Source organism: Stegastes partitus, unplaced genomic scaffold, assembly GCF_000690725.1.
Source record: "Stegastes partitus isolate 25-593 unplaced genomic scaffold, Stegastes_partitus-1.0.2 Scaffold790, whole genome shotgun sequence".
In the NCBI taxonomy this organism is placed as follows: domain Eukaryota; kingdom Metazoa; phylum Chordata; class Actinopteri; family Pomacentridae; genus Stegastes; species Stegastes partitus.
The window spans coordinates 208,294-225,831 of NW_007578521.1; the positions used below are offsets into that span (position 1 = coordinate 208,294).

At 39.8% G+C, this 17,538-nt stretch overlaps 1 protein-coding gene across 1 annotated transcript in view; it reads left to right on the top strand.

Annotated features, from left to right (window-relative positions):
* Positions 1 to 17,538, top strand: part of cadpsa (Ca2+-dependent activator protein for secretion a) — a 222,662-nt gene that overhangs the window by 187,553 nt on the left and 17,571 nt on the right. The window contains exon 26 of the mRNA XM_008292176.1: positions 5,581 to 5,688. Within this exon, the coding sequence (XP_008290398.1) occupies positions 5,581 to 5,688 (108 nt within the window). The remainder of the gene's footprint in view (positions 1 to 5,580; positions 5,689 to 17,538) is intronic.

The following is a 17,538-nucleotide window of genomic DNA, read 5'->3' on the forward strand; positions in this document are numbered from 1 at the left end:
AGGAGAAATTTTTTTGACATCCAGTTTGTAACTGATTCAATACAGTCATGAATGGTATAGATGTTATTGAGGTTATTTGGGCTTACTGAGAAGTAAAGTTGCGTGTCGTCAGCATAACAGTAGTAGGAGAAATCACTGATAGTATTAAGCAAATGACCCAGAGGCAGCATGAAAAGGGAAAAGAGAACTGGTTCCAGAATCAACCCCTGAGGGACCCCACATACAAGGGAAGCATAGGAGGAAACATAGTTATTTACGTGAAAATTGAATGATCTGTTTGACAGATAGGATGAAAACCATTTTAAGGCAGTACCAGAGATACCAACCCAGTTCGTTAGCCTATCAAGTAAGTTAGTGTGATCGATTGTGTCAAAGGCTGCAGATAGGTCAAGAAGTATTAGAACTGAATTTTCCCCTTTATCTGCTCACATATGAATATCATTTGTTACTCTTATTAATGCTGTCTCAGTACTGTGTTTTTTGTGGAAGCTAGATTGCAATTTGTCAAAGATATTGTTTCCTTCGAGTAGTTCAAAGAGCTGGTGACCTATAACACAATTCGTTTAAAGGAGAACTCCAGTTTATATTGACCTGACGTATTTCCTGTTATTGTGGCTCTAGATGTCACACCAACTTTACACTCTTCACCTGTATGCTGATGTGACTTGTTGCCATACCTAGCTTGTTTATTGGTAATATTTTTTATAACATAATTCTTATTGTTACCACGACAGTTCCATAAAATATCATGATACCTTTTTTCAGTCCATGTTACCCACCCCTAAAAAGGGTGTAATATATTACTGAAAGTACTGGTGAACTGGATCTGTACACTATAGCCTTAAACACATTTATAGTTCTGAATAAAAGTTTTCATAAACTTAACAGGAATAAAAAGGCAGTCTTTAGTTTCCAGCGACTCCTGTAACTCTTAATTTGAGTAACTGAAACATGTGTCTTTGCTGGTGGTTAGCACCGTTGCCTCGCAGCTAGAAGGTCGCCAGTTTGCGTCTCGGTGAGGACACCCGGGATCTTTCTGCGTGCAGTTTGCATGTTCTCCCCGTGCAGTGTTGGTTCTCTCCGGGTTTTCCAGGTTCCTCCCACAAGTCCAAAAACATGTTGACGTTAATTTCATTTTCACCTCAGTCAGACACTTTTGATAGCCTTCACTTTTGATACACTTTAAAAGAAAACAGGAACTGAAGACTACATGCAAGATATAAACAAAAACTAATAAACGATATGTACAAACTGTAAAACTGTAAAAACTGTATGTATGGTTAGGTGCATAATAGATTATTGTGGTGGGAGCATTTGAAGAGGAGGTTCCGCACATTTCACTGCCTGTGGATAGAAACTGTTCTGCAGTCTGTTTGTGTGTGCCCTTAATGTCCTGTATCTCCTTCCAGTGGGGAGGGAGCTAAACAGTTCATGTTCAGAGTGGGTGGGGTCTTTGGAGATGCAGCTGGCTTTCCTGTGAAGTCTGCCGGCATAAATCTCATTTCTGAGGAAGTATAGTCTTTGCTGGGCTTTACCCACTTCCGGTGCAATGTATGCTGACCAGGTGAGATCAGCTAAGAAGTGAACTCCCAGATATTTGAAGCAGTCTAACCTCTGTACTCCCTCTCCACTGGTGTACAGTCCAGAGCGCTCTGCCTGTTTTGATCTTCTGAAGTCTCTGATGATTTCTTTGGATTTTGATGTGTTCAACTCCAGGTTGTTATGGGAACACCACAGAGGTATTGGATCTCCTTCCTGTAGGCTGTCTCATTGTTATCCTGTATCAGACCTACAACAGCTGTGTCATCAGCAAACTTTGCAAACCTGTTCTTGGAATAGATGGGTGAGCAGTGGTGGGTAAAGAGAGAGTAGAGGAAAGGACTTAGAACACACCCTTTGAGGTGTTCCAGTGCTTCAGGTCAGGGTGTGGTGTCCCAGCACCTTCAAATGGAATCCTGAGGACCCCTCAGCTGTGACTCTGAAGGAGCCCTTGAAGGAGAAGGTCCAGCGGATTAGAGAAGGTTCTCCTTATGGTCACCTTCTAGACTGGAGGCTTCTGTCTGTTATTGTTAAATGTAGCGTGATAATGGGTATGAGGGCAACTGGGTGGCAGTCATTCAGGCAGCTTAACGTGTTTTTCTTGGGTACTGAGATGATGAGGTAGCCTTAAGGCATGTGGGAATGACACAATGCAGCAGGAAGAAGTTGAATTTGGTGGTAAACACACCTGCCAGCTGGTCTGCACAGGTGTCCAAAACCCTGTCCAGCCCTGTTGCCTTCCTGGTGTTGTTTCTGCTCAAGCTGGTTCTGATCTGGTGTTGCTGGACCTATATCCACTGGTCTTCCTTCGTCAGTTCAGGCTGTGTTTTGCTTGTCGAATCAAGCAAAGAACTGGTTCAGGGTATCAGGGAGAATGATATTCATGGGGCCTATGACTGCGCTGTTGTTTTTGTAGCCAGTGATGTTTTTTATCCTGTGCCACATGTTCTTGGAATCAGTTTTAAGTCACTACTTGGGGGAGACCAGTCTAAATCCTTCATTCCAGCCTGATTTAGCCATTTCTTTACAAGTTTTGATGTGTTTGTCGTCACTGCCTTGTTAGAACACTCAACTGTTTCCAAGATCCAACCTTCTGGCTGATGATTTTAGGTTTTCCTGAACAATGTGGAGGCGATCCTCCTTCCTCATTATTTTATTTACTTTGTGTAAAGCTCCAGTTCTACTGGTGTTCATGGTGTTAAAGGCCCCACCTTCTCACCTCCAAACATAATTCTGGTAACTATGACATCAGTAACAATATTTTGAGTTCAAAATCTACAAATCATTTTTTACCGAGCATTCAACCATCAGAAATAAACACATTTAAATGGTCTAACAAGCATTTCCTAAATGATGGTTATGACCAAGATCTGATATACAACAGAAGTGAATACAGTAAAGTAATAAATGATTCAAAAGTGTATCAATTTTCAGTAACTGCATTACTTCTAGGTTCAACAGTAGAGTACTTGTCAAGTTAAGGTCAAGTCATTGTTAGATATGTGGCACATTTGAAACAACAGCCTTTTAGCAAAAGTTCTTTCCAGCAGAAAAATATCATTGGCGTTGTGGCTAAATTAGGTATGGGACTTTAATGGGTTAATTTCAATTAATTAATTAATTACAGAAAAAATAACGCGCTAAAAAATATTGCATTTCATTGCATCTTTCTCAGTTCTCTAATGTCTGGCACACCAGTAGCACTGATGGACACACTCCAGCCAGTAGGTGACGATAATGCACCTAAAGTTCATTTGCTAGTCACAAAGAGGACGCACAGGAAGCACTGAGTGATGTCATCGCACAAGAAAGATTGGTGAACAGTGATGAAAGACAAGATCAGATTGCTTGGCTTGTTGGGTTGAAAGTTTTTGTTTCTTTTGTGTTTTTTTTGATGGAAAGTTGTTGGGCGGAATAGTTTTTTTATTATTAAGGCCTGATGCTATGTGTCCATGGGGTGATTTTGCCTAAATTTTGCCAAATTTGCATAAAGTTGAAGAAAAGTCTACTAAATGCAAATAAGTTTGTAGGTCACGCTCTGCCTCGACGCTCGAAACGCCCTACAATACTCCACAACATGACACGGGGCGTTTCACATGCACAATGTAAGGGAAGCGAGAAATTGACGGTTCCCACGGACACGTAGCATGAGACACCAACCTTCATTTTCCATCTTTGTAAAATCTCATGGTCATATTTTTTAGCCCCTTGGGAAATCTTTGTTTAATGTGGAGCCTTGATGCCGACATGTAGATCAGATACAGCTAATAGGTCCAAAACTGAGGAAGTTCTGGTCTTCACAAGTCATTTTATAACCATGTTCATGCAATTATGCTGGCTGGAAATCACATGTGGGCTTTTTTCCCCCAATGATTGCAGGTTTTCTAATTGGTGTCAGTGCTTAAAGGTGCCTGTATTTTCCATATAGTCTTTCTTAGGAATTGTTATTGTTGTTGTTGTTGTTGTTGTTGTTGCTTCTGCTGTTTTCTTGATTTATTGATTTGTTCTTACAAATAAAAACACTCCCTTTCAATTTAGGAATAATGCAATGCAACTCCAAGGTGATAACTAATGAAATTGATGGTTTATTGCATTCTGTGCAAACATATAATGGAAATTTAACCAGCGGCAAAACAGCTGAATCATTCATGTAAACACCATTTGTAGCTTGGTATTAGTCTATTATTGAATAAATATTGGTGTTATCCTTCCTGAAGTATACATTTCACTTTAATCTTCAAACAAAAAGTTAAGCTGGTTTGAAGAATTAAAATGAAGGCAATATTTCCCCTCATGCTGTCCATGTGTGTTTGTGTGTGTTTCTTGTGCATGTACAAATATTTGACCATGCTTTCACATGGCAGTCATAATCCAGATGGTACTGTTTGTCGTACTTCCACATCGAATGTCCCTGTGTTTCTTCCCCAAAATGTCCATTCATATGCATGTGCCCAGACACTGACAGCCAGCCATGCCTCGTGCCTCGCTCTGTGCAGCATACATTGTGAGTTCATGTTGTGTAACACATGCCCATTCTGCTGTCAGGTTGGCTGTGGTTGTGGTGTGTACATGTGTCTGAGTGTGCATCAGATCTGTATTAACTGCCAAAACTTCGGCCAAAGCAAATTTCTAATTTCAAATTAGTGCCTTGTCAGAGAATGTGAAGAGGCACTGTGTAAACTGGCAAGGGTCATTGTTTCTGGCCCAGCATGCTAATTGTTTGCTTAATGTACAAAATTAAAGGTTTGCTGGTAAAAAAGACACTCATTTACACATTGTAAGTATCACTGCAGATGTGTTAACCAAGTTAGTAGCAGTTAGCAATGAGTGCTTTGTTTGATTTTTGGAGTCTTTTTGGGAGAAACTGAGAGCAAAAGGTTAAAAGAGTGTGTTAATTTATCCAGAAAATGGGACGATATGTTGATGTAAGAAACACAGCTAAGGTGCTATTTACAATTGCATTGTCCTCAGTGAATATTTTAGATGTCAGAATGGCAGGCCTCCTAACAAGCTGTTCTCCCCATAAAACCCAACTGAGTGCCCCTGTTCACTTTGCACATGCCCAGACTGCAAGTGCTGGTTTCCTGCCAAGCATAACTCCGTGACAAGAGCTGAGTGTAGAACATGACTGGCCTGTAGACCCAATCTGCATCTTTGTAAACGCATGAATGTTTCTTCTCCCCAACTTAGAACTGAACATTTTAGAGAACTGTATCAGTTCAAATGTAATATAATTAAATATTATACACACTTATCTACATGTATTGCATTGAATGTGCCAAATAAATAAATAAATAAATAAATAAAACAACTGACTGTACAAGTATGCATCACAATATAATACAGCCAACTAACTTCTCCCACTGTGACGAAAGTGATACAAAACCGATGACAGTGATTCAACTGCCATAGGTTTGCTGTTGCTGTGTCTGTTTTGTTGTACTTATTATCTTCCAAATGAGTTTATTATTATTATTATTATTGTTATTATTATTATTATTTCTTCTCTCTTTCACTCTCCCTTTTCTTGATCTTTTGTAGAAGCCGGGGATGGATGTCGCTGATGGTTATGTGACATTTGTCCGTCATTCCCAGGACATGCTACGGGAGAAGGTCAATGAGGAGGTGTACATTGAAAGACTATTTGATGTAAGTAAGCCACAGCACATCTTCCTCCTCTAAATGTAGAATTAGCATTGACCTGTCAGTCAAATGATTACATTCATGTGGTAGCTGATCGAAATGTGACCTTTAATCTCAGTGGAAGGCAAGAAAACCACAGTTCTATGTTCTTTGGTTGTTTTCAGAGATTTTTAACAGGACTTTCTTTAAATAGTTTGAGTGGAATTCAGAATTGTTTTCGTAGTTTTTTTCTCTTTTATTACCTGATTTTCAACAAAAAAACAAAAACAAAAACAAGTATAATAATGGCATGATTATGCCAACCAAAATGAAATTGTTTGGATGTTTAAGTGCATTCTGAAACATCTGTAAGTCTCATTATTACATTACTCCTATATGTCTTGTCTGTCATTCTGTCAACATCTTATGGAGATTTGTGTTGTTGGATCTTTGCAAGTCACTTTGTGAAGCTGATTATACTAACACATCAGAGTCATTCTCCATAGCTGGTAAACTGTGATCAGCTAAAGCCGTAATCAACTTGCGGTTTGCTGCCATTATGTGAGAGGAGGTCAAATAACACCAAAACAATCAGTAAGTCTCTAAGCCTGGCTGCTGAGCCTCCTCTTAGGTCAAACCAGAGGATTTCTCCCCAAAATATGTTGAAAAAAAAATCCCTGCTGATGAGTTACACTTTGAGCTAAGGCTCTGTGCAGAGCCATTGCTACTTCATTTTTTGAGTGTGTATTTTAAAGCTGCAGTGCTCCCTTCTCACCATGCAGTCCTTTGTCTCTTGGTGTTTATATGCAGTTTTTACTGATCTTGAAAAGGGATTACACTGAGCAGTGCTCTCCTTTTCTGAAATCAGCAAACAACAGTTAATCAATTGAAAATGAGGCACAAAAGATTACTTTGTAAAATGGCTTACTTTCAGGTTTGCAGACAGAAACCCACCACAGATTCTGTACACATTTTCTTTTTCTGGATTTAGGCCAGCTTGTCTCATCAGCTACTTTAAAAGTAGCAAAAAAACTCTGAGGTAAGTGAGGGTGGATTTTTCTTAAAATGACACTGCCAGTGCTTTTAATTGAGAGCTCTTCTTCAACTACCACATCCATCCATGCATCCATTATCTATACACCACTTAATCCTCACTAAGGTCGCAGGGGGCCTGGAGTCTATCCCAGCTGACTCAGGGCGAAGGCAGGGGACACCCTGGACAGGTCGGCAGTCTATCACAGGGCCAAGCACACTCACATTCACACCTACGGACAATTTAGAATCACCAGTTAACCTAAACATGTTTTTGGACTGTGTGGGAGGAAGCTGGAGAACCTGGAGAGAACCAACTCTGCACGGGGAGAACATGCAAACTCGGGTGTCCTCACCGGGACACGGACCTTCTTGCTGCGAGGCAATGATGCTAACCACCGCGCCACCTTGCAGCCCCTAGCAACAAACATAATCAATAAAAATGATAAAACTACAAAATAAGAGTCAAGTTGAAACAAACCAGACTTATCATTTTGACATGATAAACTTGAATTATTTTTGCTTTTAATGATGGCAGGTGAGCTAAAAATGGAAACAAATACAAATAAGGTGGATGCTCTTAATCAAGTCATCCAGGTTGTGCAATCTCCCCAACCTGACTGTGTGTGTGCTCATGACTGCAGACTCCAGTGTAGGCGTGTATACAGTTGCATCTATCTGTCCATGCCATTGTGTTGAATCAATGCCTTGAGGTGTATTCTGCCTCCTATCGTCTCCCTCTCTGTTTGTCCTGACAGAGGGTGACAGAGAGGTGTCTTGTGCTGGATGTTTGCTGTTTGTTGTTGCAGCTTGACCCGTTGCTTTGCCATGTATCCTCTTTTCCTCCACAAGAGCATTTCTGCTGGGATTTGTCTCAGCCTTGCTTCTCCTTGTTGTCATTCCATATCAGTTCTCCCTGCAGCATCACCAAGGCCGATGAAGGTGTCTGTGCTACTCTCTGCAGCTCTGTTGTGCTTTTCTTGTCACTTCCCCCCTTTTTTTTATCTCTCTCTCTCTCTCTCTCTCTCTCTCTCTCTCACGTTCTTTCTCTCTCGCTCACTCTTTCCTTTTTATCTGGGTAAGAATGGTGACACACAAGGCTTGACTTGTGGCATGAAGTTGTTTCAGATCCTTATCAGTCCGCTAAAGTAAATGTTTTGGTTGCATGTCTGTGGTATGTCTTAGTTCCACTCTACAAAACCAAACTACAGAGGATTCCCCCTGTGCTAATGTAGATGCCATACTATCATCAAGCTTAACATACACTGATGAGCCAAAACCTTCCACAGAGACAACAAATAAAACTAAGTCAACATCAAGAACTAATATAAATGCTGAACAAAGGTACTGCTGGGGTCCAGACCAGTCTCCTGCATTTCTGCTAATTCAAGTAATTGAACCTATAATTATGCAGGTTGGTTTAATTAGATCAGTTAAACAGTAAAAGTAATGACATCAACTCAACATTTGGGCAAAAAAGTCAAAGCTACAAAACTGCAAATAAAGCATAAGTTTTGAATACCTGAACATAGGATTAAAAACATTCATCACTGTGACTTCTAACACGAGTGTAGGTTGTCCTCTCAAGACTTGATATGAATCTTAGAGTGTTGTGGTACAAAACATCTGAAGAGAGAAGGATAGGTGGTGGGGATTTAAATAATGTCACACAGCAACTAAAATCTCATTTAATAAGCTTCCTGGATATGTAGCCCCATTTGACTCTATATCAAAAAATAAATGACATAATCTAAGCATAGTTACTATAGTGAGTGGCCTAATCTTATACACTTTGTGTCACTGAGGTGCCATCATAGGCTGATAGTCAAAGCTGATATCAACATACAGTACTGCTGTAAATATAGCATGACTGCCATCAGTCTCATGCATCAAGTATAAATTCACTTTACGTGTAATGTAGTCATGATGAGGACTGTAGTTGCATCAGTGACCTTCCACATAATTAAAACTAATTGCCTAACATTGTGTAGGTCCCTCTTGTGCAGCCAAAACAGCTCTGATCAATTTAGGCACTGACATGTTACCTCTGGGTGTGTCCTGTGGAGTCTGGCAGCAGGACATTGGCAGCAGATTCTTTGGGTACTGTGGGTTGTGGGGTGGAGCCGCCATAGATCGGGCTGGTTCTGGCACTTTCTGCTGATGGTTAATCAGATTTGGATCTGGGGATTTGGAAGGCTGGGTCAAAATCTCGGGCCCTTTCACGTGTTCCTCAAACCTCCTCAAATTGGAGCAATTTTTGTGATGTCCTACTGGGGGAGGACAATATGCACTCCTGTCAGCCTTTGCCATGGGGGGGTGTGTCTGCAACAATGTTCAGGTAGCTGCTGCATGTCAAAGTAATGTCTACATGAACACTAGGACCCAAGGACCATGAGATGATCAATATCATTGATTTCAACTGTTAGTGGCTTTAATGTTTGGGCTAATCAGCGTATATAAAACATCATCACATCAATAAATCACATTTTAAATGAATCAGAAGGATATGAGGTCAGCCTAATGTTCTTAATAAATTCAGACCGACTCAACACTTTGACTTGATGTGAAAAGAACCTGATGACAAAGCAATTAAACAGAACAACGAGAAAAATGTCAGTAAAGTATGTGTTATTGTCACAGCACCGTTAAAAGTAGCATTTTATGTTAATAGTGATGTTTATATTTATCATATTTAGAACTGAGGAAAAGCTCATTTTCCGAGGTGAGACAGTTGTTTGTTTTTTAAAATGTACTATTTACCAGCAGTAAGATGAAAATATCACGCCAGCTGTGATGAAGCTCTGGACTCAATCTGAGCATGGCTGCGATATGATTTAACTGCAGCCTATACACTGTGATTCTGTGTGTGACAGCTCATATGTTAGTGTAATTATTTAGAATTCTAATTAATTAATGAAGTCATTGCTATTTTTCCTCATGCATAAAGCCAGCAACTGACTTTAAAGAAGCTCAGATGAATATGTTAAATAAAGTTTAACGGAGGAGTCCTTAAATCAACTGGAAGTAACAAACTAAACTTCAACTCCTATTAACATTTTGTCAAAAGCTGGATTACATTTGTGGTTAGTGAGTCAATAATCAGACTTTAACCCTCGAGATTTTTTTATTTTTTTATTTTTTTGAAGACATTCCATTTTGTAATAGATGTAAAATTGATGAGCAAAGTGAATGAGAAAGGTATTTTGTGATTTGGCAGCAAACTGACTTTTGCCCTCTGTGATGTTTTTGGACCAATATCAGGACTGAAATGTGAAAATAGGCCCTCCCTGAATTGTTTCACACAAGTCAAAGTATGTTCACTTGCCACTGAAATGCTACTACCCCTGCAAATGAGTGATTTAGCCCAGCAAAAGAGGTGCACAAGGGTGTGAGGGGTGTTGTCTTCAGAAAATAAGGTCAGAATGGATTCCCCCTAATCTTAGCTTTGTTTGGTGACCCCTCCCTTGATGTACTTTATTTATCTATCTGTTTTGTCCATTCCCCCCAGTGAGGATTACAACTGTTCTCCCATACACACTCACAAAAGGTCAGCTCCCTACTCAGAAATACTGCATTTTAGCATGTTGGTCGTTTCCTAAAACTGCATATATTTATTTAATCGTGTGTTTGGAAACACTAGTTTTGAACTAAGGCTCACACTGTCACTGTCAGATTAACAAGGTGCTTTTTTAAAATTTAATTGTACAGAAAGTTTGCACTGATGTGAGATTTCCAGTTCCACCTGTTTTCAAAACACAGTTTTTTAAAGAATTTCATATTTTTCATTAAAAAAATGGGAAAGAAACATGGAACGGTGTAAACAAGTAAGAAAAGAAAGCAAAAATGGTTATTGGAAAATAGTTTCACTCAGCTACATGTAATCCATTTTGCTTTTTCACGACTACAAAGACATTTTATGATGTTTTGTTGACCTGGGAGGACACATTTTTCATGTGTTTTGACAAGATTAAAGTCCTTCAGTGGGTTAAGTGTAGAATAAAAAGAACTCCATCAGGTGTCCCAATGCTGTAATAAAGAGATTACAGGTCAAATCACGTCAATCGAGTCCTTTAAGTGTGTTTTATTTCACACATTCTCACAATTCTGAAGCTGAACAGCAACATGTGCTTGGTCTGGCTACAGTCAGCTCAGCAGAACAGAACAACATTTTTACTTAATCCAGTTGAGTAGAATACAATAGAAAGAATATGAATCTTCCTTTATTATATCGAAAGAGTTGGAGATGAAGCATTTGCCTACTGGAGCCTTTTGCATGTGGCTTAAAGTACTTCAAGTTTCCTAAACATGTTTGGCTAGGATTTCTTCCAGAGGCATCAGGTCTAAGGTTACATGTCGCTTTAATTGGGGTTATGACACACATTTATCTCAAGACCAGCATTAGCTATGGTAAGAAGATTATTCTACAATGGCCTCTCAATTTTTAAATATGTGTCAACACTCACAGTTTGCCTTCTAGTGTGACACCAGACAGGCCCATATGTGGTCTAATGCTGATAATGTTAAACAAACAACAGAGTCTCAAGAAATGAAAAATAATCTGAGACACATTAGCAAGTGCTAATACCCATGTTCTGACATAGATTGGCGAGCTGGGGTTCATGTTGGAGGAGGACATTTTAACTAGTATTTTACCTACTTGTCTAACCAATCAAATGGAGTAAAAAGAATGCTATCAACTTGAAATGTTTTGCTCTGTTCAAGTGTGGAACGTTTTGGTTTGTGGTGTTTAAATCAGATTTACTTTATGCCATTTTATTGACCACAATCCTGACCAGCAATCCAATCACAAATTTCTTTTAATATTACATATTCTGCTGCTGTGGAAATTGCTCTGACAGCAGGTGTCTGTGGCATCATGATTAAACTTGCATGGAAATCCCCTGCAGAGAGATGGCTGTTGCTTTATTTTCTGACCTGCTGCAAGTCATACCCATATTAGGTAAATACATTTGACAGTGTGTTGTACTTAAATTGTTTTATTTTTTTGCCTTTGCTAAAAACAACATTTCTTTGGAAAACATTATCCAGCGTATGCACATTTCAAAGTGTTAGTTTTGTATTGTAGTGTGGACAGAGAAAAATTGCACAATTAATATTTTTGCTATTTGCACTCCTTATCAACCCTTTTTAGTAAATTTAACTGATCACAACTCATCATTGAGAAACCACCTTCATGTAAATTTACTCTCAGTCTGCTGCCATTGTGGTATGCCAAAAACAATTGGTTTGCTCCCTTAAGATTACTAGCAAGTCAGTCCAACATTTGAAAGAGTTCCAGTATTTTATTTTGTCTTTTTTGAGTTACAGTTAATAGGATGGTGCTGTATTAGTAGTAATGCTTGTGCAACACTGTCCTCTTCATGGTGAAGGGGAAGCTTCACCTGCTCATTGAATTTCTGTATGCAAGTGTATTTCAAGGTGTCTGGCTTCATCTTCGGGTAGCAATGGCATCTGCTTTTACAGAAATTGAAGTAAATTTCTGTTTGTTTTCTTTTAACTAAGCCAGACTGAGGTGATTTGGGCACCTTGTGATGCCACCCACTTATTACTTCCCTCTAGCGGTATTCTGGTCTAATTGGGTGAGGACAGATCAGAACACACAGACATATTCCATCTTACCCAAGAATACCTCAGGATCCCCAATGAAGTGCAGAATGATGTGGTCAGGGATAAGGTCTACCATGCTTCGGCTAATTCCACCACTGCATAGACTCAGATAATTAAGAGGAAATGAATGGACCGAATGTCTAAAACTGCTAGAACATCTTGTGGCTTTTCTATGTCATGTTTTCTTTGTTTGCAGCATGTACGGGTTTCCACTACTTTTTTCTTTCTGTTTTCAAGTATGTTATTAAGTTTAGAGCACTCTAATCTCAGTAGTTGGAAATTTAGATAGGTGGTATGAGGTCTGTCCATCTTTATGTGTATGTATCAGGGGAAAGGGGAGATACTGATTTGGTCTCCTCCACCATTCCCATTCCTCGCCACCCTGGTTCTTGAAAGAGTGGTTGAAGAGGCCCAGATTAAAACAGATTTGCTTAAATGATACTAGAGGGGGACTTAGCACTGTGCAGCCGGGGGATCATTGATTAAATAAAGCCATGTCTTTAGTCTGAGCCAAATCCAGCCCTGCACTGATACACAGCAGCTTCCTGCCCAATGCCACTACCTCTATACCTAACCCAGGCTATACATATGTCAACTGGGAAGCTGAGAAAGGAGAGTAGGGAGAAGAGGAAGACAGAGATGATGCAGTAGAGCCAGTGTGGCACCTCCCCCTTCCCCGTCCCTCCCCCTCTGTGGCTGGAGTTGCAGATACTGGGATTACACAGGTCAATTATACACTTAATCTGCCTTTGCTTGGAGGGGATTAGGAGCGCGGCTCATTGATTGATTTGAAGTATTTCCGTTGACCTTGGGTAGTTATCAGATTCACAAGTGTGGCAAAATTGCACTTCTGTGTGACGAAAGTTAAAGCGCTTTTCAAACGCTGCGGCTCCTCCCGTCTCACTCTGCTTACCAATGCCAGACGGCTGTGGGGAAGCGGAGTGAGGGCAGGGGTCAGATTGAGTCGCAGATTGGGGGATTTAAGATTGTTGTCATCGCCACCGCTGTACTTTGTCACAGAGGGTGGATTTGTGGACGATAGATTGTGTGTTGGGGAGGGAGGAGGGGGTTGTAGTGGTGACAGAGAATGCCAGCAAACTAGCGAGTGATGGAGCTGTCGTCATACCACTTGGCTGTCCGGAGACACTTCACCACTTTGCCGGCCCCACAGTCATGCCAAGTGAACAAATTAATCAACACTGAGCTCAGGCAACATGCAAACTTAATTTGTTCTCTCTGTCAGAGGCATTATTCTGCACAAATAACTTGTTTGTATGAAGACTGAAAAATAAAGAAGGAAGTGTTCTCATTTAAAGTAACGTGGTGGAAAAAGTAAAACATTTTATTACTTTTTTTTTTTTTTTTAAGAAAATTTAAAAAAAAACAAAACACTTCCTGACTAGAAGATAAAAGGTAAAAATATGATAATGAAAAGTTGGCAAATTAAATTTTGCCTTATTTCATTTGGGGAACTTTTAATGAAAACAAACAATTGTTTTTAGGGTAATTTTACTCATATGGACAAGATTTAGTTACATTTCGCTGAATGCTTACATCTTTTATCTGAAACTTGCATTAAAGTATGTATTAGTATTTTATATGACAGTGAAAGCACAAGACCAGACACAAGATAATAAATGTGTGTAACATGACACCAATGCAATAGGGGAACTTAAATAAATAATAACAATCCGTATAACAATAAACCCACATACAATACCCTTGGTACATATGTGTAATAGCAAATTTGAAAGACTTTGAAATTGGCCAAATCATGTTGGTATTGTAGGCTGTAGAAACCTTACAAGGCATATATAATACATCACATAGAAATGAAATTAAAAAATAAAATTAAAAAAAAAATGTAATCTTGAAAATAAATGAACATGCATGTAATGAAATTATCAAATAACATGTGGATTGTTTTTTTGTTTTTTTAAATTGACACCCTATATGGGAACCACCACCCCAGTCTGCCACTCCACAGGCACCGTGAGGCAGTGTCTAGAACCTTCAGCATCTCCGAGCAAATCAGGCGTCACCAAAACTGCTACAAATGTGTATTTGGCAATAGGAGCACGGTCAAATATTAGTTAGCTTCGTCTTAACTATTAACAAATATGTTTGGTTCATATTTCTATTAGTGATGCTAGTCAATAAATACAACTGAACCTCACAAAAACAGTTTACAAATGTAAATTTCCAGGGTAAGCCGCTTTCTTTGAACACACATTTATAGTATAGCACCTGTGTGGTCGAAATTAACTGTTGTGAGTGCTGATCAGACAAACCATGCGCTCCCTGTTTTAAAGATACAGTCTGATCCTATTTCAGACAGCATCAGAGACAAATAAAGTCACGTCATTTTGATGTGTCATTCATATGCTACTGGCAGTGCAAGTTTGTTTGAGACGGTAGAAATCCATACATAAAAAGTTCATGTTATCAGTTAAAAGTACTGCATAGTTTCCCTTTAAATTAGATCAACTTAGCACATGAAAAACATATATGATGGTATATATCTACAAATGAAACTACTCTCAGGGCTGGCAGTTTGATGTGTGACAACTCGACCACCGCTAGTGTGTCAGTACATACTATGTAAATGAGAAACATTGTAAGGCACATTTTCAAAGTACTCAGGATAAAAAGAGCATATCATTTAAATAATGTAATTAAAAACTGCAAACATTATATGGAACAAATACGGTATGCATTATCTGCAATGCACTTTCTTTATAAACAACATATTTATTGTTTATTTGACGCATACCTCATTTTTGTAATTGTATATATTGTGTGTGTATGTATATATACACACACACACACACACACACACACACACATATTTATATATATACAAATATATATAAAAATACGGAAGTGCACCTCCTACTTCCTTCGCCTATGAATACATAAATAAATAATGAATAAACATATATATGGGTAGTGCCCATGACATCAACCAACACTGTAGTTGAATTGTATCTATGCTGTGTTTGCTTCTGGGATTGGTTCTTTTCAAAACAGTGTGTTGCTTCCGAAAGACAAAGACCAGATGTCCCTAACCCTTCCTCCACAACAATATGACTGCAATACTGCATTGATGTCCTCTTGTTGTTTTTCATACCAACTAGTAATCTCTTTTAGTTTGGAAGATAATAACTGTAAAAGGATTACACAACCAAGAGGGAGGAAAAAATTGATTGTAGTTGTGGGTCACAATAATAATAAAAAAGGCCAGCCAAGCAGAATAGGTTAGATTGACTGTGTGTGACTTTTCAAAACATGCTCTGAAAAGGTTTCACTTCCATTTAATGAAGTCTGTAAGCAGCTTAGAGTCCTTAATAATTACTGAGAGAGAGCATTTTGTTTCCCTGCTTCGTTTCTTTTGGGTCTAAATCCTCTGTGAGCATTCCCAACTCTGTTGCTGAGAGGAAACAGCTAAGGACACTAAAGCCATGATCATCCCGAGAGGAGGGAAATACAAGTTTAATGGAGACTTCTCCTTTGTCAGGTCCTGCTGGTTTATTGATGAGGGCTGGCAGGGTGAATTGATCGTGGACACACATGTCATCTCTCGAGTCTCTATCACCCTTTTACTGCCCCCTTCCATCCCTGTTTCCCTCTGCCTTGTTAAAAAGGGAGGTACGGTGGCATTTGTTTGATTAACTTGTCTGACAAAAGTGACAGCTGCTCACGGGTGTATGTGGATGAGTGGCCCAGCGCCGCTCCCTCTTTGTACATCTGTCAGCGCCGGAGCAGGGCGAGCGGGGTGAAAAGAGACAAATTGGACCCAAAAAGAAGGCCATTCACCTTCCACAGACCCCCCTCTGGTGCTCCACCCCTCTATCCCATTCAGGTGCTCGACGGGACCCTCAAGTGCTTGCTGGCTTATTCCATTTTCACTCCCCCTATAGAGTTCCCTGAGCCCACAAGTGTTTTAGCCCTCTTTTTTCTTCCCTCTATCCACCTCTAAGCGGCTCTTTGTAAGTAGAATGGCTCACTTTTCTCAGGGCCTGAAGCTAGCGGGTTTTTTCTCTTTTTTATTGTCCACCACAGAGCTTTTCTGTGTCTCATTGTATGTTTACTCAATGACTGGTTGCTGACCGTAATTCCAACTGTTTAGTTCCTCACAACATGCCCCCTCAACCCGTTCCACCCGCCACCCCTAAATACACGCACCCCTTCTCCAAGCCACCGTGTTTTTATAAAGTTGCTCCTTATTTAGTCTCTCTTGTCCATTAAACTGACACTTGCGGATAGAAGGAGATAGGTGTTTTGTAACAGACCCAGATTGCTGGCATGAAAAGAAACCCAGACCTGAGATAAACATTTACCTTTCTCCTGTGACGCTACGCCTAAGGTTGGCTGCCATCCTGTTCCTCAGCACTCCTTCCTTAACCAGCTGCTTGGATGAAATGCCCACTGAGCCCATTTTGTTGCTCTCCCAGCTGTGCTCAGACTGCAGTCAATGGTCAGACGCAGTTTGCCTTTTGTGTTAGCAGCACAATCAAAACAGTTTGAGACCTGTGAGCTCATTGAGCCCAAAACTTTACTTTAGTCCTATTTTCTGAGCTTGTCTTCTCCTTCCTCCTTTAACATACCTACTTACTTGAATGAAAAGAGAGAGGGAAAGAGACTAAGAGCGACTCAGGATGGCAATATCCAGCACAAGACGCTAAGCCTCATTCAGCTTTTCTGAAAAGCCCCATTCTTGTCCGTCCGCACTGAGCCTGACACATTTAAAACTAGATTCCCTTCACAATTGTGTTTTCACATCATCTTTCAAAAGTCTGCTATCCACATACCAGTGACCAAAGAAGAAGAAAATGATTGCTCGTTGAATCATCAAACAATGTAAAAATTGACAATATCAAGGACAGGCTGCATCTGACAGTTTTTGTCACAGTCCACAACAGACAGTCACACACTTGGGCCCACTTTATACAATGATTAGGCAGATGTGTGGAAGTGTCAAAGTGGCATTGGCAGTGGAATGCAGTCTCAGCATTGTGCCTTTGTGTTGTCAAACAGAGATGTACATATTTTTCTTTTAGACATGGTATGAACATATCCACTGGAGGTCTTAATCAAATAATAATAGAAATAGAAGAAATTAGGTATATTTGTGGGTTGCACAGTGGCTCAGTCACCTCACAGCTAGAAGATCTCCAGTTCGCGTCCCGGTTAGGACACCTGGGTTCTTTCTGTGTG